This window comes from Sciurus vulgaris, assembly GCF_902686455.1.
Source record: "Sciurus vulgaris genome assembly, chromosome: 16".
NCBI classification, from domain to species: Eukaryota; Metazoa; Chordata; class Mammalia; order Rodentia; family Sciuridae; genus Sciurus; species Sciurus vulgaris.
Window position 1 is genome coordinate 50,874,990 of NC_136477.1, and position 26,061 is coordinate 50,901,050.

The window sequence follows — 26,061 nt, forward strand, 5'->3', positions numbered from 1 at the left end:
ATGTAGGAAACCTGAAAGATAAATTTTAGAACATGTCCTAAAACAATTTTTAAAGTTTCTGGTGGAATTTCATGTGAAGTATATTTTGTGTACATATGTGTATATTTTAACGTACATTTCATTTTTAAAATCATGTCATAGGGCCAAGTTCAGAGTTAGTGAGGTGGTGAAGCATATAGCTCTACAGGGTCAGCACTGCAGGTGACATGGCCATGGGTGAGGACATGTAAATACCTTATAGGAACAAAAAGAGTGAATAATTGCAAATAATAAAAAGTGATAAGCTGGGCACAGTGGTGCACGCCTGTAATCCCCGTGGCTCAGGAGGATGAGGCAGGAGAATCACAAGTTCCAAGGCAGCCTCCGCAACTTAGCAACGCCCTAAGCAATTAAAGGAGATCCTGTCTTTAAATAAAACATGAAATGGGTTGGGGATGTGGCTCAGTGGTTAAATGCCCCTGAATTCAATTCTGGGTACAAAAAAAAAAAAAAAAAAAAAAAAAAAGTAATGAAAAATAATGAATAAATAAATAAATAATAATTTAATAAATCACAAATAAGTAACATATACCACAGTTGTCATCAGCAGTACAAAATAAATACTGTAACATATTTAATCACTGATACAGAATACATGTGAGAAAGTGTTCACTCCCAGGATACAAATAGAAAAAAAGAGAAAAGATTAAAATGATGGAAGATGATAGAAATGAAAGAACCATAATGAAGAACCAATATATGTGTAATTGATTTTCCTGATAAATGAAATTAGAGCACACCAAACAAAAGAAAAATAACCTAAAAATCTGAGAGGCAATTCTTCTAGAGTTAAAAAAAGCTGTAAAGATGTTGCTTATTAGAATACAGGTTAATGAATAAGAATCAAAAGCTAGACTAGATTAAGTGCCTGGTACATATAAATCTTGATCAGAAGAAATTGAAAAAAAAAATAATGAAATAAATAGATTTGGGTGAAATTTTCAAATTCAACAACAAATAAAAAGGACTATCATCTAAAGCCCAAACAAAACCCAAACTGAAATTGTGCTTCTCAGATAGGCAAAGGCTCAGAGATACCTACATATTCCTTTTGAAGAAAACTCAAGATGTTAATTGATCAAGGAATGGCTTAAGATGCAAGAAGGAAGGCAAGGAGAAGCATGTGGGAATGGCATACAGATACCAGTGAAGCGGACGTCATTACCTCATGTGCATGTATGACGGCATGACCCACGTGCTCCTAACAATATGTACCATCAGAAAAATGAGAAAATACCCTCCATTTATGTATGATTTAACAAAATGCATAAGTGCATCCTACTGTCATGTATAACTAATTAGAACAAATTTTAAAAATTTTAAGGAAAGATACCAGTGATAAGCCACAGAATCAGTTAAGTCAGAGTTCAGTCTCAATGATTTTGCTAACATGTTTACAAAACCACAAAGTTGATCATTTAACATATTTCTAAACACTTGCTGCGATTTTCTAAATATCAAAGACAAAAGAGTAAAAAATGAAGTGCATTCCCCATGAGACTTAACATCTAGCAGAGGAGAAGATAGAGAAATAAAAACTATAAATCAAGGAGTGGGATCGCTGGGTCAAATGGTGGTTCCATTTCAAGCTTTCTGAGGAATCTCCACATTGCTTTCCAGAGTGGCTGCACCAATCTGCAGTCCCACCAGCAATGTATGAGTGTACCTTTTTCATCAACATTTATTGTTTGAATTCTTGATAACTGCCATTCTGACTAGGGTGAGATAAAATCTTGGAGTAGTTTTGATTTGCATTTCTCTAATTGCGACAGATGTTGAACATTTTTTTCTCATATTTGTTGATCAATTATTTCTTCTGTAAAGTGTTCAGTTCCTTAGCCCATTTATTGACTGGATTATTTGTTTATGTGTGTGTGTGTGTGTGTGTGTGTGTGTTTGAGTTCTTTATATATCCTGGAGATCAATGCTCTATCTGAGGTGCATGAGGTAAAGATTTTCTCCCATTCTGTAGGCTCTCTCTTCAGGTTATTGCTGAAAAGAAGCATTTTAGTTTGAATCGGTCCCACTATTGATTCTTGATTTTACTTCTTGCACTTTGGGAGTCTTGTTAAAGAAGTCAGATCCTCAACTGACAAGGTGAAGAGTTGGGTCTACTTTTTCTTCTATTAGTCGTAGGGTCGCTACTTAGTGCCTAAGTCCTTGATCCACTTTGAGTTTGACCCAGCTATCCCACTCCTCAGTTTATACCCAAAGGACTTAAAATCAGCATAATACATTGATGTAGTCACAGCTTGTTTGTAGCAGCTCAATTCACAATAGCTAAACTATGGAACCAATCTGGGTGTCCTTCAATAGATGAATGAACAAAGAAAATGTGCTATATGTATATATGACAGAATATTACTCAGGCTTAAAGAATGAAATTATGGTATTTGCCAGTAAATGAATGGATTTAGAGAATATGCTAGCAAAATAAAATATGCTAAGCAAAATAAAACCCCAAAACCAAAATCCAAATGTTTTCTCTGATATGCAGATGCTAATTCACAATGGGGGTGGGCTAGGGAAGAATAAAGTTACTTAAGATTAGGTAGAGGGGAGTGAAGGGAGGGGAGGGAGTATGGGGATAGGAATGATAGTAGAATGAATCAGACATGATTACCCTGTGTACATACATAACTATACAATAGGTGGGATTCTACATCATGTATAACCAGAAGAAGGAGAAATTATACTCCATTATATATGATGCATCAAAGTGCATTCTACTGTCATGTATAACTAGTTGAAACAAATAAAAAATTCAAAAAGAATTTTTTTAAAGTATATCAGATGGTACACAGAGTGCTGGGGATATGGTAGAAGATTTTCTATTTTGTATTTGGTGATAGGAAATACTTCTCTGAGAAAATATTTGAATGGAGACCTGAAGGAAATGGTAAATCCAGTGGTGAAGATACCTGGTGGAAAAGTGTCCCAAGGAAAAGACATAGCTGGTGCAAAGGCCCTGAGGTACCAGCAGGTGTGGTGTGTTTGAGGGACAACCAGGAGGGAGTTTCTGTGGCCAAGTGGGCAAAGGGGGAAATCAAAGGAGCTGAGGTTAGAGGATGTCTAGGGATCATATCATCTGGGATCCTATGGATTGTAGGAGATAATCATTTTTTTTTCTTTTTTTCCTCTTTTTCTTAAAATATTTATTTGTTCTAATTAGTTATACATGACGGTAGAATGCATTTATGCATTTTGATAAATCATATATAAATGGAGTGTAATTTCTCATTTTTCTGATTGTACATGTTGTAGGATCACATGGGCCGTGCAGTCACACATGTACATGAGGTAATAATGTCTGCTTCACTCTACTATCCTTTCTACTCCATACCCCCTCCCCTCCCTTCACTCCCCTTTTCCTAGGTGCCCTTCAATAGATGAATGAATAAAGAAAATGTGGTGTATATATACATATATATGATGGAGTATTACTCAGCTTTAGAGAAGAATGAAATTCTGGCATTTGCTGGTAAATGGATGGAGGTAGAGAATATCATGCTAAACAAAACAAAACAAACAAACAAACAAACAAACAAAAAAACCCAAAAAACAAAGGTGGAATGTTTCCTCTGATACATGGGTGCTATTTCACAATAAGGGGGTGGGACGCTAGGGAAGAAGAGTTTCTTTAGATTAGAAGGTAGCTGTTAAGATGACTTGCAATGATGACTTGTCTAATTGCCTTTGCTGGATGGCAGGCTGGCTCTAGTGAATTGCTTCTGACAAAATATAGCAAAAGTAATAAAACATATTACTTCCGAGATTAAGGTACAAAAAGCTCTGGCTTTTATCTTGCACACTCTCTCTTGCTCATTCTGATGGAAGTCAGCTGGCACACTGTGAACGGCCCTGTGGAGAAACCTGTGTGACAAGATCCCAAGAGGGATCTCTGGCCAACATCCAGGGAGGAACTGAGACCCTCACCCCCGTCAACACGTGGATCTGAATCCTGCTGATACTCTGCATTCAGGTCGATGGCCTTCCTCTCTCTGCTGAGCCCCCAGCGGATCTGCAGCCCTCACCCACACTTCCACTGCAGACTCAGAGGGCATCCTGGGCCAAACCTTGATTGTGGCATTTGTGAGCTGATTATCGGGGGCATTAACATTTTTGTACATATAAAATGTTGATTTTTTTAGTTGCTGTATTAGAACCTAAGTAAATCTTCATCCTTTAAAAACGCATACTGAAATACTTAGGAAGAAAGGCGATGTCACGGCCAAAATTTGATTTCAAATACTATTGGAGGGCTAGTATTGGCATAGGAGGTTGAAGGACATGGTGGCCACAGAGGCCACCGACTGACGGCTACTGGGATTGGGTGAAGAGCATGTGGAATTCTGTTATATTTTTCTGTATATTATCTATTTTATTATAGCTGGATAATAACTAGTATAGCTGAATAGCTAGAAAGTTTGGGTGGGGCCTGTGGTCTCCCCTAAAGTTTCAACAGAGGAGGTGCATCCACACACACCCAGATCATTTGCAGGATTCAGATTCGTGCCCTGTTGGGCTGAGGGTCTCAGCTCTTCACTGGTTATTGGCCAGACATCCTTGGATTTTTTTTTTTTTTAATGTTTTAGAGGAGTTTATTATAGCATTGTTCATAAAATAAAACACCCAAAATTTATTAAATAATTAGCACAAGATCAACAAAAAACACTTTATAATTTGTAAAATACTGATAAATAAAAGCTTAAATGAAAAGGTGTAATATATCATATTTTATGTAGAACAGGTATAATCTTATAAAAAATACACCTTTCTTAATTTTCTGTAACAATAATTTTATAATAAAAATCATAGAAGCAAAAGTCTACATGGAAGTCAAAAGGAGGATAAAATGTGTAAAACATGTCAAAATCAAGAGAGAAAAATTTTGAGAGCATTAAGTAGGATACCAATCCACCCACTTGTCATTGATCATATCTGTGTAATGTTTACCACATTTGTTATGTTACAAACATTAATTTATTATATCAGCTCAGTAAGATAGACAATGTTATTATCCTCCTATAAATAGAGAGAAAACTGAGCCAGGTTTCTTCATAGAGTAGCTCACAAAGTGCTAGTTGATGATATTGAATAATGACTATATTTGATACCATCCACAATAACATGTTAAGAAGAATCAATTCCAAAGTTTTTAAACTGAATAACTAAATAAGTGGAATAACTGAATTGCATTCACCTAGCTCAGCAAGGGTACAGGAGAAACAGCGTGGGAATAGTCAGAACTTCAGCCTAGAATCCATGGTGTGTGGCAGGCCTATTTGAGAAAGAGTAGAGATGCTGAGTAGTCAAGAGCCAAGAGAGAGAGGAGTGGCTTGGGAGTCACCAGCTCAGGGATGGTATTGGAGCCTTGTGGGTGGAGAGACCCCTGGGGGCTTCCAACAATTGCAAGTCAGGGAGATGAGTGAATCAGCAAAGGAACCCCAGGAGGGGTGGGCATCTAGATAGGCAAAGAACCAAGACGATCACCATGGTCAAGCCCTGCTGGTAGACCAAGATAAAATGAACACATGAGGTTCAATTCTGGATTGAGAAGTCCAGAAATTATTGGTGACCTTGATGAGAGATATTTTACAATGGATAAAACAGACTAGAGTGGGTTTCTGAGAGAATGGAAGAGGGGATGGGAGAGAAGCATATGGCAAAATAATTAACACCAACAAAATAATGCAATCAAAAATTGATTTTGTCATAAAGACTCAACTGGATCAATTAAAATCTGGAAGCTGGAAAAAGAAGGCCAGCAAAGAAAACATACAAAATGATCATGCACTATATTTCCATTCTAAAATTTCTTTTTATTTTTAAATGATTGTACCTTCGCACCTGCCTGAGCCCCATCATGCATAATTGCATAATTTGGCCTTGAAGTTAGAATGACATTTGGACATCCATCCTGACCTCATTCAGATCTGTTCACCTGGAATAGATCCTAGGAACTCTGGTGAGTGCAGACTTTGGGAGTAAAAAGACTTTGGTCAGCACTGGCTGGTTCCCACCATAACCTGGCCAAAGCATGTTCCATGGGCAAGAGTGTCCAGGAACTAAGTGTCAAAGCATTGATGCTACTGCCACAGACCCAACTCACATATGCCCCCTCTTCCCAGGGAGGTGAAATTAACATCAACCCAATTAATCCTCTGCACACCCTTTACTTAGCATGAGTCATATATATTCTCATCTCAAGTGAGATCAGAATCCCAACAAGGTCACTAGGAGATTTACTTGGATAAAGGCAGTTAAATAAATCCCCAAATCTCTTATGAGCCATGTTGGGAAAAAAAAAAAAAAAAAATCCCATAAACTGTTTTCCACCAAAGCATGTGAGGGCATTTCCAATGCTGTACCAAGCATTATGCTGATTACACTGTTCAGAGGTTTATAAACTAGAGGGAAGATTAAGTAAATCGCTGTCTTGACTGACAAAGAGAACATATATTTTTAGAAAGCTTAGGATCTTTGATTGGGGTTTCTGTGCAACCACACATTTGAAAATGTTAGGCATGATTGATGGACAAGTTCTGATACATGAGACTCTCTTTGACATTCATTTACATAACCTCTGATTTAAATACGCACTTTAGTTTTATAAGAACAGGACAAAATAGGCAAGTAAACAAATCCGTGTTTTTTTGTTCCTGTTTTAAATAGACTGGGTGACGTATTTTCATCTAGGTTCTTCTGTAATGGGCCAGGTAGTGAATATTTTTGCACTGCAGGCTATACAGTTTCTCTGTAACTACTTAGGGCTGCCATTTTAGCAGGAAGGCATAACTAATAGTTGGATGATATGGGCATTGCTGCATTCCAGAGCAGCAGAGATCCAACAAGATACTCATTTCCAGCATATATAAAGAACACTCACAATTCAACAAGAAGACAAATAACCTAATTTAAATATGGCAAAGGACCTGAACAGACATTTCCCCAGGGAAGATATACAAATGGCGAGTAAGTCCATAATAAGATGCACAGCTCAGTAAGTCATTGGGGAAATATAAATTGTTTCATATCCACCAAGATGCCAGAATTGAAAAGACAGATAATAATATTGGCAAGGATGTGGAAAAACGAGAACCTCCATACATTGCAGGTGGATTGTAAAATGGTATAGCTGTGTTGGACAACAGTTCAGTACATTCTTCAAAATATCAAATGCAAAGATACTGTAAGAAATTTCAATTCCACTCCTCGGGAATCTATCTCCCACCACCAAAGTGAAAACATGTCCACACAACAACCAGGACATAAATATTCATATCAACATTATTAATAATAGTTCAAAGTAGAAACAACCCAAATGCCTATCAACTTAGGAATGCTTGAATAAAATGTATATCCATTCAATGGAATATTATTTGGCAATAGAAAATAAAGGAGTATAGATACAAGCTACCTGAATAGTCCTTGAAAATATGATGTTAAGGAAAAGAAGTTGGTCACAAAAGTCCACATATTATATGTTCCATTTATCTGAAAATGTCTAAAAACAGGACATTGAGAAAGTACATTAGTGGTCCTGGGGTTGGGGTGATGTCTCAAGAATAGGGAGGTGCATGCACATTGTGGGTTCTTTTGGGAATGTTGAAATAGTTCTAAAATTAGATTGTGGTGATGGTTGTCCAAGTCTACCACACTATACTAGAAGCCAATGAACTATATCCTTTAAATTGTTGAATTTTATTGAATATGAAATACACCTTAATGAAACTATGAAAAAAGAAACAGGTGATAGGAGAAATTTGGTCCTGTGGACTGTAGTTTTCTAAACTCTGTTCACAGGCATTGGTACAAGAAAGTGTGGTTTAAAGTTTGAATACAAACTGGAAATGGTGGCGAACGTCTGTAATCCCAGCAGCTCTGGAGGCTGAAGCAGGAGGATCATGAGTTCAAAGTCAGCCTCACTACTTGTGAGGTCCTAAACAACTTAGTGAGACCCTGTCTCTAAATAAAATATAGAAAAGGGCTGGGGATGTGGCTCAGTGGTTAAGCACCCCTGGGTTCAATCCCTTTTACAAAAAAAAAAAAAAAGTTTTAATATGAAACATTTCAGGACACTGTAATGATACTCCCACATATAAGGTTTCATAGAGAACAAAGAATTGGGGGGAAAGCACCAGCCAGTGAGTGGTTGTGGGTATGACATCAGTAATTCTTAACCATTACTTACCAGCTAAGGATTGCTGAGCCACCTATTGCAAGCATTTACCACGTACCATGTATACCAGAACCATACGTTGGAGTAGACCAGTGTTCTTCTCAACAAAGAAACAAACTGAATTTTGGTGTCAGAGATACTTTCATACTGGTTAATATCATTCCTTTTCTGTGGTGATGAAATGAATTTCCATCTTTAAAACACTAGATTGTCAAAATCCAGCTTAAGTCCCAAACCACCTTGATTTACGAATGTAGAAAGCTAAGGCCTCGGTGGGGGTGGGAGAGAGACTGGCCCTGTGCTCACTTTAAAGACTTGGTTCATATTGACTTGGATGTCCAAATCCCATCCACAACCTCAAAAAGAGGAGGCTCAACTTCTCAGAGACTGCGAGTCACGCAATAGGAGAACCTGTAACCCTGAAATTCTGCTGCGGATTTTGGACTGGAGGACACGTCGTAGCTTTTGATGAGGTTTAATAAAGGGATGGTGACTCTTGGGAATGAGTGGCCCTGGAGAGCTAGCATAGAGGATCCAGTTTCTCAAAACTCTGGGCTATTTTTATTTCTGGAGCAGTAATCCTCCACATTCCCTGGTCACTGGCTCCTGTGGCTTACAAAGCAGCTGTCCTAATGGCCAGTTCTAACTCTCGAATTCTGTTGCAGATACTAAATACAGCCTCATGGGTAACTCCATCATGAATCCATTTTCAAATATTCCCTATTGTCAGTTCTTTTGGTTTAGATCTGCTCCAGTCCCAACATCAAACCCATTTATCCATTAAAAAAATTCCAGACACCAAAAGCTTCATCTCATAGCTGGTAGTCTTTAAGGCAAAGACTTGACTTGGATCCCCCACTTTCCCCTGAGTCATCCACCCACCTGCCTATCAGCTCTACTTTTAGATCCTGGTAAATGTCCCCCAAACCCAAGAGACTCACTCAGGTCTCAGAGTAGTCATCTGGTACCTGGAGACACGTATGAGGAGTCCCATCCCAGATTCATTCAAAGTTTTGGAGAAGCTCCTTCTGGAAGGATCTTCCCCCAGAGATATGCACATGATGGCTACATCTCATCACTCAGATTTCAACTCCTATCACTCCATGAGGGAGGCCTTTCCTATCCATCACCCAACTGGGAGAGGCATTGCCCTGCTACACACCCACGTACACGTGTGGGGACCGGGAGTGCATCTCTCCCCTCGCCCCTGCTAACCACACTCCATCTCTTCATCTGGCTCAGCTTTCTAGAGAGCATTTACCACTGCTCAAATTCCTGCCTTCTTCCCTCTCTCCCATTCATGCTAAAAATTAGAGTTGTCTGTACTTCATCACAAATGGATGCTCCCCATTGGCAGCAGCTTGGCTATGCTCTGGGTTCTCAAGAGGTGCAGCATCAGTTGAGTGGAAGGAGTCTTCCTTGGGCAGCTATCACTCCAGCAAGAGCACCGTCATCACTACATCAACCAATAATCCCCCTAACCTGCTTCACAGTGCCTTCTGGGGTACTGGTTCATGGCTGTCTGCTCAAAACTCAGTATGTACTATATATGAAAGATATATTCATCAAGTGGTTTAATGATGATGCAGGGTTGTTTTTGCACTTAGCCTAAAGTGGAAACAATGAATTGGAAAATGCCAAGAGCTGAAGGCTGCCTGTGAGTCTAATGCTGGGTCTCAACCTCACCACTACTGACTGAACTAGATAATTCTTTGACATGGGGGCTGTCCTATGCCCTGTAGAATGTTTGGCACCATCCTGACCTCTACCCACTAGATGCCAGTCGCAACCCTCCTAACCAGTGGTGACAATCAAAAATGTTTCCAGATATTGCCAAATATCCCCAAAGGGCAAAACTGCCTCTGGTCGGAAACTACTCATTTAATTCTTCAGCAGTAATTTTTGTAAAAATAAAATAGATCCTTAACTCAGATTTGACAAACTAGAAGTTTATCCATGCAGACTTGACATGTAATTCCTGACACATGTATACCATATATGTGTGATCTGACCATAGGAATGTCATCCAGCTGAATTCCTGCCTGTAACACTTTGCCAACGTTATCCACTGAGCTCTAATGCAGGGCCAATGTTAAACACTACACTTAGTTGAAATAGCACATACCTAACAATGTGCAGTCAATGATGTTAATTAATCACTTTACTAATTAGCTGGTTAAAATGAAATCATCCCCTTCATTACACTGCCTTAAATTATGCAAACAAGAGAGCACATAACTCACATTTTCCAATTTTCTCCCTGAATGGATCCAATATGATCTGTGTGCTTTGAAAAGGAGCAAGTGGGCAGACCAGGAACCACCTACACCAAATTTTACTAAAAATAATGATTTAAAAATCAGTGAATTTTTGGCATGTCAATCATGACTCAATAAAGCAGTTGGAAAAGAACTGTTTCTTTAAGAAACTAATGCTCTAATGTCCATAATTTTTTCCTCCTGAGGATGATCAGATTATCTATTCCAAGCATTGCATTAGATGTTCTGAACTCAGAAATGACTTCTAATGACAGAGATAATGGCTGGTTCAATACAGTTACCACTGGGATGTGATAATATCAAGCAATTTTTCTATTCCTTGAAATACCCCCTATACTATGAAATACTATGGTATAGGCTGGAGTTCATTCAGCTGCTGAGCAAATCTCAGAGTTTTAGTCAAATACAGTATTTTTATGATCTGGTCAGTGAATTTTGTGAGTTTGTGTCCCTGTATACAGCAAGTCACATTGAAGCCCATCTACTCTGAAATTACTCATTTAAATGATATTTCTTTCATATCCACTATGCATTAGCCTTTGTACTTGGCACTGGGGATTAAAGGATAATAGAGAGTTATTGCTCATGGAGTGCTTATAATTATTTAAGAAATCAAACTGGAACATCATTAGTAGCAATTTTAGATTTTGATATGTTAAAATGTTCATTTTAAGGTCAATGCCACTAATATGCGTCATTTTAAAAATTCTGAAGACTGAATTTTTTTTAACAAAAGTTGAGATAAGGTATTTCATGTGGGTCAGAGGGAATCTAGAACATGAGTCAATGTCCATGAGTGCCATTCAATTTGTAAAAATCTTTATTGAGGGTCAATTCACCGGAGTTCAGATATGCCACTGGGCTACACTGTGAGGGGCAAAAGGTAAAATGAACAAAATCTTTGTCCTTGAGGACCTTCCAGACAGTCAATTGGCTCTTTAATTCACGGGTGCTTTAAAGAAACAGCTTTAAAAATAGCTATTTTACAGTGTGGGGAAGGAAGGGATATCTGTTTCTGCTCCTGGTTATTATTCATTTTTCCAGGTGCTTCTGAGGGTACCTGGAAAAAGCGAGAGCTCATGGAATGTTTCCTGACTGAATGAATGAATCCAACTTGAAGATAAAAATGAGATTACCCTAAATTCTAGCATTTTCGTATATCTTTCTACGCAGGTACTTTCTTGTTTGTTCTCTTATCTTTTCCCTGAATTGACACGGGCAAGGGAGTTAATAATCTCAACCTTAAATAGGACCTGGAGAGACCCCAAATCACACATTTAGCAGGTTACAGGGTGAGCAGCAAACCTATGTGAGCCTTATAGAGCAAGGTTTATGTTTTCAACAGTAACAGAAAGAAAGAAAAATGGAACAGGAGACTCCTAGGCATAGAAGCTTCCAGGGCTCTGGAGAAGCTGGGCAGGGAAAGTCCTGCCACTTCTTGCTTTGCAGTGGGAAAGCTGTTGAGAAAAAGGAGTAGGCTGGTGGCCACTGAGAGCTATCGGACTCCCTAAAAAGACGGAAAGCCATTTCATGGGTGCTGAAGATGGATGGGACCTGTTTGTGTTCTGAATCTGATGTACACAGGGAACCCTGCCCAATTTGACTGACCCTTCTTCAAAGGTGTCATTAACCAACTAGTATCTAAATGTTTTTATTTAAAAAGGAAGACAAGAAAAAGAAAGAAGAGAATAAAAATGTCAGTAATAATGATACTACTAATAACACTAATAATAAAAACTACCCCAAACAGATGTACCCAGCCAACAAACATGAGAATCTCAGATCAGGCCGGGGAGAGGGGTAGGCCTCTCAAAGGAATCCTGGAGAATGATTTGCAAAGTTGTATGCCTTTTCTTTCAGACAGGTTTCCATTTAACACAAGGATCTCATTGAGACCCCAAATTACTGCCCGTCAGCTGTATCCCATCTGCTGTCTGAGGAACAAGCCCGATCACACACTCATCTTCATCTGCCAAAACAAGGCTTCTTCCCCAATTAAAATGGCCTTTTGAATTTCAGAGGGGTAAACAACGTCCACTTAATTTGAGGAAAAGACACAGAGGAATGTAACCAAAACTAATCACACAGTGACATGAGGGTTGAGTCCGTCAATGAAATGTGGGGGATGTGCTGAGAAGGCTGTTCTGCTTTGGGAGACAGACGGGCCCTCTTGTGGTCACTGCCTCCAAGGGGCTGCATCCATGGCAGCCTTCAAGATCAAAACCACGAAATTCTGTTTTATCTCATGTCTGCCAAACACAGTTGGAAGAAGAAGGTTCAACTTTGATACAGTCGCTTGATGACTGCATCTTGGTCTTGCTCTGTAATTAACTTCTGAATATGGGGACCAGTGGACACAGTCTTAGAAGTAAACTAATAGGAGGAGCCTGTCTTACACACTCAGCCTGAGCCAAACCGTGTCTCATGACCTGCCTGCCTTCTATGGCCAGCTATGTAACTTAGTAATAGTTGAGAAAGCCATTTGGATAATGTACATTCCGCTCTAGGCTGGACACACAGTGCTCTGGCCAACTCCACGTTTCCTTTGTGCCCAGCCAAATAGACATTTATGAAATAGAAGGCATTTGGCAACATTTAAGCATAGTTCGTGAACTTGCACAGAGGTAGCTGAGGTAGACACAGCAGTGGCTTCAGGCCCTACCCAGAGCGTCCTTCATAATGACTGAATGAAAAACCCATGGAAAGGGTTTTAAAGAGAAATTATGAATCAGATAGACAGCTTTGGCCTGACTGTCCTTGACAGCTGTTACATGTGGCCCCAGCTCCTGAGAGATAACATGCCTCCAGAATTAGCTGGCTGGGACAGCCTGGAGGTAAGGAAGTCTGACCTCCTTTAAGCAAAAATAAATCTTGCTGAGTTAAATGATCTTGTCTCCCGCTTTCCTCAAGGAACAGGGGAGACATTAAGTGACAAAATTTGAAGACAGCAACTGAGAGTCCTTAGAGCCCATATTGCCTGGCTGATTAATTATAGGTCTGCCTAGTTCAAGATAAGCTACAAGTCAGATACACAAGACTGTCTTCTTTGTCATATCCAATAACCCAAGAATCACCAGAGTGACTATCCCCAGATCTTTCAGACCCTACTGACATAATTAGGATTCACAAGGCTTAGTCAGAAATCAAGTGGGGGGAAAGACAAGATTTCCCAGCCCAAGAACAACCACTTCAACAGGTCCGCTCCATCTGCTACATTTGCACTTCTTTCCACACATTATCACTGCGTCCAAAGATGTTGACATTCAAAGTCACCCTAAAGTATAACTTAATGAGGGAGGCCCCCATAAACAAATGACTCCCTTTGGTAAATCTAGCCAGTATCAGGATAGTATTTGAGCATATCACCCATCCATCAACCAATGGATCCAATAATTATATATCAGAAACAGACTATCTGCCAGACATGCTCTCAGACCCTGCTTTTGTCAACAGCCATCTTCAAGGGAGGACTTGTGGCAGTTTTCCAACCCTTTCAGCCAAATACCACTAATGAAGCCCCCAGCCAGTCACAGACATGTACTCACACTTGTGAGAGATGAGAGAAGTGGGGAAGGCCAGAGACAGGGCTTTTTGGACAATTCAAGACTCACTGTTGTAAAACGAGTTGGCTTTCCCCTGGTCCCAAACCCAGCACCTGCAGATACATCTAATTATAATTCTCCAGGGGGATTAGAGTGATGAAAATCCCAGTGACCCGGGAGAAGGGTACATTTCAGCTGGTGTTTGCCAAAAACAAACCTATAATTTCCTTGTATGCCTGTTGTTATCCTAATGATATAAAAATTGGAGGTGTGGAATTTACTTTAAATGAGCCTGCTACCAACTGTCAAGACATTCTCCATGACACATACCAAAGATGTCTTACCAGCTCACAGTTACATAGAAACTCTGAAAAAGATTTCTGCTTTTGCATCCGATACCACCAGCTATTAGTCTGATTTTAGAAGAAATGACACCACGCTGAGGAAAGAGTAATTTTCATTTTTTTTTTCTCCTTTGGAAACCTACTCGTTGGAAGAAAAACATGCCACATAGAAGTAATTGACCAGCCAGGTGAATGGATGCTATAGTTGCTGATTGAAATCCATTGTTTACCTGCCACCACGGGGGATTTCCGCTCATCCAGGAGCTGGATGGAGGTACTTGCTGTCACTACATTGCTTTTGTTGACTGTCCCTGTACAAAGAAAAACCACCAGGAGAAAAATTGAGATAGTTAGAGTGTACACGTTAAGAGAATAATCATATTGGCCCATAGCCACCAATTCTGCAAATTATTCTGGGGCTCTGTTCCCAGAATCCAGAGTCCTCTGGGCTGTGGACACTCTGACTGTTCTGTCAGGCCATTTGTGCCATAATCAATATACTGAGCTCCAAGCACCTGCACTGGTGAATGGCCAGCTCTTTCTGTTAAAATCGATGGCCACCACAGAGGGACCACATGTTTTAGAAATCTGTGGTTACTAATTGCAATGTTTCCTTGTGTCTGCGGTCATATTTATACCACCTCTCTAAATAGAGCCATGCAGAACTACATGGAACATAATTTTGAAATTATTTTACAATAAGTTGGCAAAGGTAGCTCTGATTGATTGGGTAAATCTTAACTGATCTACAAAATTTGAATTTTAATCCAGTGTTTCTGAGCAGAACCATTCTAAACAGAGAGAGACCTGGAGTGATAGTTGTACGCCAAACCCTTCGTTAGTGAGGTAACAACATGGCAGGAGCATTAAGGGGTTTTCTATTCCTAACAAAGGTTCGGATACCCATGAATTCAAGGGTGCTGAGCACCCACGGTTAATAACTGTTAGTCTAGCGCCCCCCTCAGGAAATGTGCTCAATGAGTGTGTGCGGAATGGAATCCAGTTGAATGGAGAAGCAAAGCGGGGAAGGCAAACCTGAACTTGAATACACTCATGACCAAAGCAATTAGAAATTTTCTTTCTGATCCAGCCCAAACAGCAATTAATAAAATAAAAAAAAAAAGCTTCTTTTCCAGTGTGTTCAGCATTTAATACACCATAGAAAAGAGGAGAGAGATTTGGTCATAATGACTTATGTTTGGTGAATTTTTAAGATTTGCCTTGTATCTACAGGGGCCATGAACAAGGTAAATTTCTCTTCATTAGAGAATTTATGTTAAAAGTTCAGAGAAGGGCTGGGGCTGGTGGCTCAGTGGTAGAGCACTTGCTTTGCACATGCAAGGCACTGGGTTCGATTCTCAGTACCACATAAAAATAAATAAAGATATTGAGTCCATCTACAACTTAAAAATATTCAAAAAAAATTCAGAGAAAAGTACATTTTACCAAGATCAATGCAACAACAGTTTTAAATAATCAGTTTCGTTTTTGTTTGTGTACTGAGGATTGAACTCAGAGGTACTTGACCACTGAGCCATATCTCCAGCCCTATTTTGTATTTTATTTAGAGACAGGGTCTCACTGAGTTGCTTAGTGCCTCACTTTTGCAGAGGCTGGCCTTGAACTTGAGATCCTCCTGCCTTAGTCTCCCGAATTGCTGGGGTTACAGGCATGTGCCACTGCACCGGACTCAGTTTGTTTTTCTCACATATAATTCTTTTAGGACAAACAGTGAATAACAAAGCAAACTTGCACCAAGGTCTGTCACCACCAAATGTATGTGTCTAGAAACCAGAGAGAATCCCCCACGGTCCCTCCCTGTACTGTGTCAGGCAAAAGCCACTCTGTCACAGAATGCACTCCTTGATCAAAACAGCAAGCTTAATTCTACTTTTTTCTTTCTGGGACTGTGAAAAAGAAAGTATCCTGAGCTAGAAATGATGTTGCTTATAGGCGTGTGGCAGAATGAGAAAGTTCACAGTGTCTTAGTTGATATAGAGCTCCAGACACTTGGAAATTTATATATGGGGAAGCACCTGTAGAAGCATCTGTTCACAATGACCTTAAGCCAAGGAGCACAGACTCAAAGAATCTCAGACAGGGAAGGAACCCAACAGATGACATAGCCTGAAATTTCACCTGGGGAGAGAATATCATGAAGGATGTTTAAGAGGGTTTCCCTTAGGTTTGAGTTAGGAATGCTGGGAAGGAATTAACATAAAAGGCCCTGATTTAAAACATGACTACAAACTGAACTTTTCAGAGCAACCCAAGTGTAGAACTAAGTCTTATTCATCTTAGAAGCTTCTAGAACACCCATTATGGAGCCTTACACAGTGAGCATCAAAAGACAGTGGATGCAGGAAATAAGAAAAAGCCAAGGATAACTTAAAAGCATTTTCAGTGTGTCTTGTTTCTAAAACTGATTGAAATAAGACAGCTTTCCATTGTTTTTGGAGGGAAGTGAGGTTTTATGTTTCCCCCCACCCTGCCATAATATCCGAATATCTCAGGACTGGAAACACCATCAGCTACAGGCCTCTCGTTGGTCACTACGGGCCTCAGTCAGGAAAGCAGAAGCCATACAATGTCTTGGTTCTTGCTTTTGCATATCAGTTTAGATACATTCAGTTCTGAGAGGGAATTGTGAAACTTTGAAGGGATGAGACTCACTGCTGAAGGTTCTAGAGAAGTTTGCCTGAACTTTCTTTAAGATGGGGCCACAATGACAGTACAAACAAATCAACCAAGAAATCCCCACTCAGGTTCCACAGAGTGCAAAATATCAGCCCTGCTTCCTGAAATTCTCTTTGGACACTGGTTAAATAAAACCTTCATTTTATTTAGGGCTATTACTCTTATGGAGCAGGTCACTGGTTCCGGGCTGACCCAATGGCCTGCTTTGATTCTGAAGGTTACATTTAGCTCTCCTCAACATTCAGGCAGCTCCCCAACACTGTCTGCACAATGCCCTGGCCATTAGGACCAAACAAAGCCCCATCTCCCGCCAACAGGGACACCCACCTGTGCTGAACGGGATGGAATAGACGAAGCTCCCTGGTATCTGCTCAGCGGCTCTTCGGTACCAGAGAGGGAAATGGTCTGCATTAAAAATGTTCTCTTTGTCTCCAGCTTTCAGGAAATCCCTGAAGAGGAATAAAAAGAACACAGCCCACTCAGCTAGGTCCAGAAGGACATGGTGCATCCAACGACTTTATTAGGTAAAACCAGGATTGGCTTCATGCCTGCTGGAGTACAGAAGGGACCTGAGTCAACACTACGCACTGCACATCATTCAAAAGTATCCTGTGGGGCTGGACACAGTGGCACATGCTTGCAAGCCCATTGGCTTGGGAGGTTGAGGCAGAAGGATCGCCACTTCAAAGCCAGCCTCAGCAACTCAGTGAGACCCTGTCTCTAAATAAAATACAAAAAAGGGCTGAGGATGTGGCTCAGCAATTAAGCACCTCTGGGTTCAATCCCCAGCACAAAAAAAAAAAAAAAAATCTTATAGGGCTCTGGCAGTCATACTCCAAGAGGCAAATGATTTTTCCTAGTGATTATCTAGTGAAATAATCAGAACAAGCATAAAGGAGGTAAGTCACTCTTCTTAGGAAAAGTGTAATGGAGGTAACCATGGGCCCACATCAGGACTCTGCATCCTTCCCTCACCTCCCTGGTCTCCACACAGCCCTCGCTCCGTGGCTCTTTTCCCTCCTGGCCTCCTTGCCTCCTGCCCAGAATCTGCCCTCTAACCAGAAGTCCCCCTGCATTCTCCTCCCCATAGCTTCCTTTCAAAATCAGGCTCATGTTCTTTTTCATTATTAGTGACTTATTTTAAGACAAATAACTATAATGTAGAACGTAAGGGGTACAATGTGTTTCGATCTATGCATACATTACAGAGTCAACCCAGCTAATTAGCATACACATCACTTTACCAACTTATCTTTTTGTTGAATGTGTGGTGAGGATGTTAAAAATCTATTCTTTCTGAGCAAGGTGGCATACGCCTGTAATCCCAGTGGCTCAGGAGGCTGAGGCAGGAGGTTTGCAAGTTCAAAGTCAGCCTCAGCAACTTAGCAAGACCCTAAGCAACTCAATGAGACCCTGTCTCTAAATAAAATATTTTTAAAAAGGGACTGGGGAGGTGGTTCAGTGGTCAAGCACTCCAGTATACCAAAACAAACAAACAAACAAAAAAACCACCAAAAACCAGAACAACAACAAAAAACTATTCTTTTAGCAATTTTGAAATATACAATACAGTACCAGTTGTTCATCCATATACCATGCACCTCATGAATCGACAACATTTACCAGGTCTCATCCCACCCCCAGCCCCCACAGCCTCCATCACTGACACACAGCCTCCTTCTTCCTGGGCCTTATCCATGCAATTGTCAGGTTCCTTCCCCAAGCCTCTCAGGATCTCCATGGATAGCAGCTTTGCTCACACTGGTGCATCCATTCACGGAGACTTCAATACGCAGGCATATTTCCTTATCTGGATTTTGCTTTCTGTGGTTTCAGAAGCTGGTGGTCAACCACAGCCATAAAAACACTGAATGGAAAAATTGCAGAAAAAACCAATTCATAAGTTTTAAATCGCGTGCTGTTCTGAGCATGGTGATGAAATCTCTGGCAGCACCCCACTATCTGGCTCAGGAAGTGAGTCACCACGCTCAGCGTGTCCGTGTGGTCTACACTACCTGCCTGTTAGGTGCTTAGTAGTCACTCGGCTGGGGCGGTGCTGCAGGGCTTGTGTCCAAGAGACCCTTACACAGCAGCCTAAAGCTATGTCCCCAGGCCTCTGCATTCGCCTCACTTCATCTCACTACCAAGGCACTGTCATCTCACAGTAGCACAAAAGAATGGCGAGTGTGGTACAATAAGACATTTTGAGAGATAAAGCATATTCATGTCACTTCTATCATAATAGGTTGCTATAATGGTTCTGTTTACTGCTAGTTATTGTTAATCTCCTACTGTGTGCATTTTATAAATTAAACTTTACCATATGTATGTATGCATAGAAAAAAAAATAGTGCACAGGACTTGGTATTCTCTATGGTTTCAGGTATCCACTGAGGGTCTGAGACATATTCCCTCAGGACAAAGGAGACTGATGTACTGAGGTCCCAAAGTGTGTTTTCTGATTTGACTTGCCTCCAGAAAGCCACATTTACTCTCCAGAAGCCTTATCTTGGTTGATAGGGCACAACTCAAGGGGTGAAAATGACTGCCTGGTTTTTCCAGCCTGTGGAGGGACCTTTCTGAAAAGGAGACCAATCAGGGAATGATGTGTAGGTGGGGAAAAGGCCCTCAGTTGGACCAGAAATGGGACTACTTTCCCTATAGCAGTTTTCGGCATGGAGTTGGATCACATGGAGAGAAATTTTTTACACCAAGTTAAAACTAGCTGGTTTCATGAACTTGGCACCTAATTTAGAGTGGGATTCTGTAATTTTAGGGTGTTCTCTGGACCTCTACTTCTCTAAGAGGAGGCCTATGTCTTTGGAGTTCACCTCAAAATTCTCAGAGAGCTTTGAAATCTGTCACGCTGCTAGTTGCACTATTGTGCCTAGTTCTTCTCTAGAGGCCAAGACTCTATTCTTCTTCCCAGGTCAAGGCACTCGACATGTGCTGAGTGATCACAGGGTATATAAAACTTCATATCCAGAGAAGAGCTGCTCGAACATTAAAGCCATTTTCCTATATCTCTCCTGCATAATATCTCTCTCCCCTCCTTTTTTTTTTTTTTTCCGAATCCCCTCAGCAGCCAGGTCACCTTCCTTTGCAAATGGTCTACTGTGTGAATACTGCCATACAATTTTATGAAATTAGAGGGGGTGATAGCAGCCCCCAAATGGTACGCAGAGCTTCTCACATTCATTTACTGACCTCAATTGCCAGTATCCTCTCCAGAAACCAGAACCTTTTTTAAAATTAGGTGAAGGTGTTCTCCTCTCATTCCAAAGACCAATTTCAGAGTCCCAAGACGAACTGAGAAGGTGCTCTGATCCAGACGTCCAGCCTCAGTGTAATAGAAATAATTCTCCAGGTACTGCTATCTTCAGTGGTCAAGTTTCATCGTAAAAAACTCATCAGGTTTCCCCTGACATTTCACCTCTGTTATTTCTTCTTTAGACACGAGATCCTTCATGAACCTGATTTGGACAGCTGGTGGGAGGAGCTTCTGCTGTCCTGACCACAACAGGATCAACAGTGGCTGTCCACACTGACTATGGGCCCAGCCACATCTGAGCAGAAAGTGTGTTCACTCGCACTGGGTCTGTTTGATGGTGAAATGCACATGGCCACAGGTGACAGGGGCCCTTTTCCTGCAGCAGTGACTCCTGCTGCTGCTGGGGCCTTTTTCCAGAGTCACGGGAGATCAGATAATAGTGTGGTTAGAAGGTAGGATGGCGACAGTCAGCCTTCAGGGATGCCAGGAGACAGGTCTGGAAAGCTGGACCAGCTCAGCAAGCAGGAGCCCACGACACTTGGTCTCTGTCAGCTCTGGTGTTTCCCGAAAACCTGGGAGGCCTTGGCCAACTACCAAGTGGTGATTCAAGAGGAAGCAGGAAGGAGAGATCTGATTCTGCAGAATCCCACAAATATTCTTCAGAAGGAAAGATCCTTCCGAATAAGGGGAAAGCCTGCTTCTGGATTCCAGGGGCTCTTGTGGTGCTGCCTAAGGCAGGTCCAGTTCTAGGCAGAGCCCAGTGACCTTGGGTGAATAACTAGGTCTCTGAGCCTTTATTTATTCATTTACAAAATGGGAATGATAGTGTTGACCTACTTACCAGGACACTGATAGTACAACATGTACGCCATATGCGAAAGGGCTGCGAGCTGGAAAGGACCTCAAAGAATGTAGGGGGTACTTAAAGACCAAGAGTTCCTTTTGGTCTCTGTGGTTCAAGTGGGAAGTGTGAAGCAGTCCTCTTTTAAACTTCAGGCTGTGGAGGAGACTGATAAGTACACCATGAAGGCTGATGTCACTAGATGCTATGTGCCTGGTGAAATGAGAGGTCATCTGAAGCCACAGACTACACTGTTATATGTTGGGGATGATGGTCAGGTCACAGAGGCCATGAACATAACCAACCTACTTCCAAATGTAGAAGGCCGGGCCAGGAATCATGGTCTTAGTTCAAGAGACTAGTGGTGGTGCATGTTAATTCCAGACTGTGAAATTTGTAAGATCCAGTCCTCTGTCCAACACTTTCTGTCATGCCCTTGTCAAATGCTGAAACAATCCAGAAATTCTAAAAATCTTTCTAGCCATTGGTTTGGAGAATATATCCAAGTCACTGGATCTCAATGAATACCATTGGATGGGGAAGGACAGGCAGGTAAAAGACCCTAAGACAGCAGATGGCACTGTATGAAACTGTGATGAATTTCTTAAAGATAGAAGAGTTATTCATCCACCCAGTCAATCACTGAGCTCGCATTCTGGGTCCCAGCCATGCCACAGAGAATAGACCTGAGAGTTATGAGTACTGTTAGCTTCCTAAAGCAGATATCAGCTCCCTCCCTCCCTCCCTCCCTCCCTCCCTCGCTCCCTTCCTTCCTTCCTTCCTTCCTTCCTTCCTTCCTTCCTTCCTTCCTTCCTTCCTTCCTTCCTTCCTTCCTTTCTGTTTTTATTGCTTTGGGTACTGGGATTGAATCTAGAGGTGCTTTATCACCAAGCTACATGCCTAGCCCTTTTTAGTTTTTATTTTGAGAAAGGTTCTCAGTAAATTGCTGAGGTTGATCTTGAACTTGCCATCCTCCTGCCTCAGCCTCCCAAGCTGGGATTACGGGTGTGTACCATGGTACCTGTGTGTGTGTGTGTGTGTGTGTGTGTGTGTGTGTGTGTGAGTGTGCTTTCTTTTTTGATCTTCATAATAATCAAAGGAGATCATGACCTCACTTTTCAGAAAGAAGACTCATAAAGCAAGATGGGTCAGATGCACATTCCAGATTCTCAAGTGTGATCCTGTCATCTTTCAAATCCATCAAAAGAGTGCAGCCATCAGAACTGTAAGGTGCCATGTTTTGTTGCTGCTATTGTTGTTGTTGCTTTTGTTGTTTTTTAGTGGGGGGGATAATGAAGGGGATTGAACCAGGGTGCTTAACCATTGAACTACATCACCCACAAAGTTGCTGAGGCTGGCTTTGAATCTGTGAGCCTCCTGCCTCAGCTCCTGAGTTGCTGAGATAACTGGCATACACCACCACACCTGGTCGTTACTATTTTTCTTGTTCGCTTGTTGTCATCTCGGTACCAGCAATAGCCTTCCTCCCTGAACATTAGATGACCTGGTCCTGTATCTCCTTTTGCTCTCTGGATCCTAAAGAAGGTGATATGCAGCTCAGTGCTTTTAGTCTTTCCTAGGAACTGATCCCCTGGAAAAAGACTTCTGCAGGGAATAAAACAGGCTAAAGGGAGCTTTAAAAAATCAAGTTGCAATGATAGTGAACTTCATAAAAGATAAATGTGAGATACAGAGAAAGTAAATCCCTGGGTTGGGAGTTCAAAGGTGGCTTCCCAAAACATTTAAAAATTGATCTGTCTGCTATTTATCAGATTTGGTTCTGTAAGTGAGACTCTGGTTGGTGTCAGGGTCTCATCTAACAGAGGTACATTCAGTGTTGCTGAACTGGGGCTAGAGAGGTAGGGAGCATCTCCTCCTTGGGCCCCAGATGGGTTAACCCTTCTCAAAGGTCAGGGTGTGTGAAGCTTCCTGGCAACCTCTGAGCTCACACATTCATTTGCATGTATATTCCCCCTCTTTGAATCTGAGGCTCCATTTGTTCCTGGCCTACTAATGCCTCTTCCATGGACAAAAGAAATTGAGAGAATTTATTAGTAGGATGAAAAATGGCTTCAGACTATCTAATGGTTCTGGTGGAATACCCATGTGATGAGTGAAGGGCCTGTGGCTCTCTGAAGACACTGGGGCTGAAGAGTGGACTCAGACACTCTCAACGCACTATTCCCTGGGATCTTCTTAGAAGTGCCATGAGACATTGTCAACCCCAGTGCCTCTAGAAAGTCCACCACTGGGTGTGCACTCTGCAGTCCCTCATGCTAAGCACAGAGGCACAGAGGTTTATTAAAACATAAACCCACCAACAGACAACAGACTTGAGACACAGGCCAGGAATTCCTCAACATCTCTGCAGAACGGCTGAGGGCCTCGGAGCCATTCATCAGGAGACCAGTGCTTTCTCCCTCTGGCTGCTTCCCACAGCAGCAGGGGCATCTCACAATTTCTAAAATGACTCACCAGGCAGGAGAGAACTCCAGGATGGTGGACAGAAGCCAATAAGCATGAGGAACAAAGGGCTGTGGAAGGGCCAGCCGGCAGGTGAACACATGCACTGAGGCCCCCATGGTAGAACAGAGAGGAGAAATCGGAGCAGGCGCAGGGTGGCCCAAAGTTTGTTTGTACCAGTGGTGGATCAAGAAATGAAAGAATCTTTCCTCTGAATTTCCTATTTCAGGAGCTCTCTGGGCATCTGCAAAGGAGTCCTCCTACTTACTGATTGGTGAGCTGCTCAGCCCCAACAAACAGGTTGATCCTTGAGAGGCCTGTGCGGGTGCCAAGAAAAGCCACCTCTACGCCCTTGTCAGAATTTCTGAAAGAGAACAGCAGACGTTAGGGAGTTGCTTCTGGATAGTAAGAGATAATGGTTTTTGCACTTCAAGACTCACAGAATGTTTTCCCAAATAGCAGCTTGGAAACCTGACCTTTCACAGAACATATAGACTCACAGGCAGGTGTGCACACACATGTACCAAGCCCAGAATGCAAACTGTGATCCCTGACAAAAGCTTTCATGCTGATACCTGCAGGATAAATGAAGAACTCCCTGCCAACATAAGGAGCCTGAGAAAAAATGCACTTCTGTCCATAAACACATCTTTATCTCCAAGTTCTGGATTCAAGTTCAGAGAGAGCAGCCTGAGGGTGAGAAAGACTTTAAGGAGAGAAAAAACTACTGAGGGGTAGATTTTTGCCTCAGTACTACCAGGTCTATTCTTGGTCTTGAGACCATTAGTGGAATCTGCTATGACAGAGAACAAACAATCGAGCCACTGAACCAAGTTTGCAGCATCCTACAGCCTGGAATCCTACATGGTAGGAATAGGCTTTGATTTCTGCAAAGTTTTTGGGGTCACCAACTTATAACTTCTCTCAGAGCATGGGTCTTCTCACCACCAACCCAAAAGTGATAAATAAAAGAACAACTTCTTCCAATAGCCCCACAGGGTGCCATGCAGCCTTAATAAGGAAAATCAACTTGAAAATTTACTAAACACAGTGTTTCAACTTCCAAGGCAAACTAGATGTTGGAGCATGTTCTTCAGCAGATTTGCAATGTACATTTCTCCTATGTAAAAAACAAATTGCTTTTCTCTACAAACAAAATTTTATCCTATACTCAAAGCAAGAAAAGAATGCCAATTATTAAGTTTGCTTCTCTGTCCTAGCTGCTGGGAGCAATTTGATCCAAAGTATTATCCACGTTGTCTTTAGTATGAGATCATTCAGTTACTTGGCAGTAGTTGAGGTGGCCAATACCTTTAGGTATTTAAGGGGTAAATAAAAACCAACACAATGCATTTGTTTCTGCCTGTAGCCTACTCCAGATTGAAAAGCTGGGTTATCCGATCAGTTGCAGATGTGGACTACAGATCAAACTACCATTTTAGAAATCTTTAGCATGTGTTAGAAATGAATCAGCAGTCTTTGCCCAAGATTTCAAGTTTCATGAGAGCCTGAAAGAAATACTTCCATATTAGCCAGAGCGGAAAAAAAAATATCTCAGGAAAGCTTCATTTTCTTCCAAGCCTCCAAGATCCATACAGGTAAGGATGACATTCCAAAATACAATGAAAATGACAGTTTGTCTTTGGAGATCCAGACTCTCATGTTGAACTGCCTGCCTGACATCTCCATTTGGGAGGCTTCCAGAGATTTTGAATGTCCATGTCTAGAAGGGACACCGGCCACATGAAGACCAAATCTACTTCTCCCTCAATGTCTCCTGTTCCAGCAAACAGCACCATCCCGGCCCTAGAGATGTAGACCTAGGAATGAACTTGATGGCTCAGCTTCCCTGCTCTCGAACAACAAACCCACCATTGTGTCCTGGGGGGGTCTTCCATAGGCCACTGGTGACCTTCTTCTGTCTGTGCTCACTACTCTGGTCCAAGTCAAATCCCTGGGAATCCTATGGGAGCCTTTACTATATGGTTCCTACCCCATTACACTTTGGTCTCCATGCAGCAGTGAGAGATTTTTTTTTTTTTCTTTCCAGTACTGGGGATTGAACCCAGGGGCATTTAACCACTGAGCAACATTCCCAATCTTTACTAAAGATATTTTTAATTTAGAGACAGGACCTCACCAAGTTACTGAGACTGGCTTTGAACTTGCCATCCTCCTGCTTCAACCTTCTGAACTACTGGGATTGCAGGTATGTACCACCATGCCTAGCTGAGAGATCCTTTTATAAAGAATGCGCTTCTGATCATATTCCTTTCTTTCTTAAAATCCTTCAATGATTTTTCCAATACTCTGAGTATCCACAATCCCGAACTTGCCTACCATTCCCGAGGTCCTGAACTCCTTGGTCCCTCTGCAGCCTCATCCTCTGACATCGTCCATCCT

General features: G+C 41.5%; 1 protein-coding gene across 1 annotated transcript in view; it reads right to left on the minus strand.

The window, feature by feature from the left end:
* CACNA2D3 (calcium voltage-gated channel auxiliary subunit alpha2delta 3) overlaps positions 1–26,061 on the minus strand; it is an 871,596-nt gene that overhangs the window by 156,318 nt on the left and 689,217 nt on the right. The window contains 3 exon segments of the mRNA XM_079115690.1: positions 14,617–14,697; positions 17,411–17,532; positions 23,927–24,022. Of these exon segments, the coding sequence (XP_078971816.1) occupies positions 14,617–14,697; positions 17,411–17,532; positions 23,927–24,022 (299 nt within the window).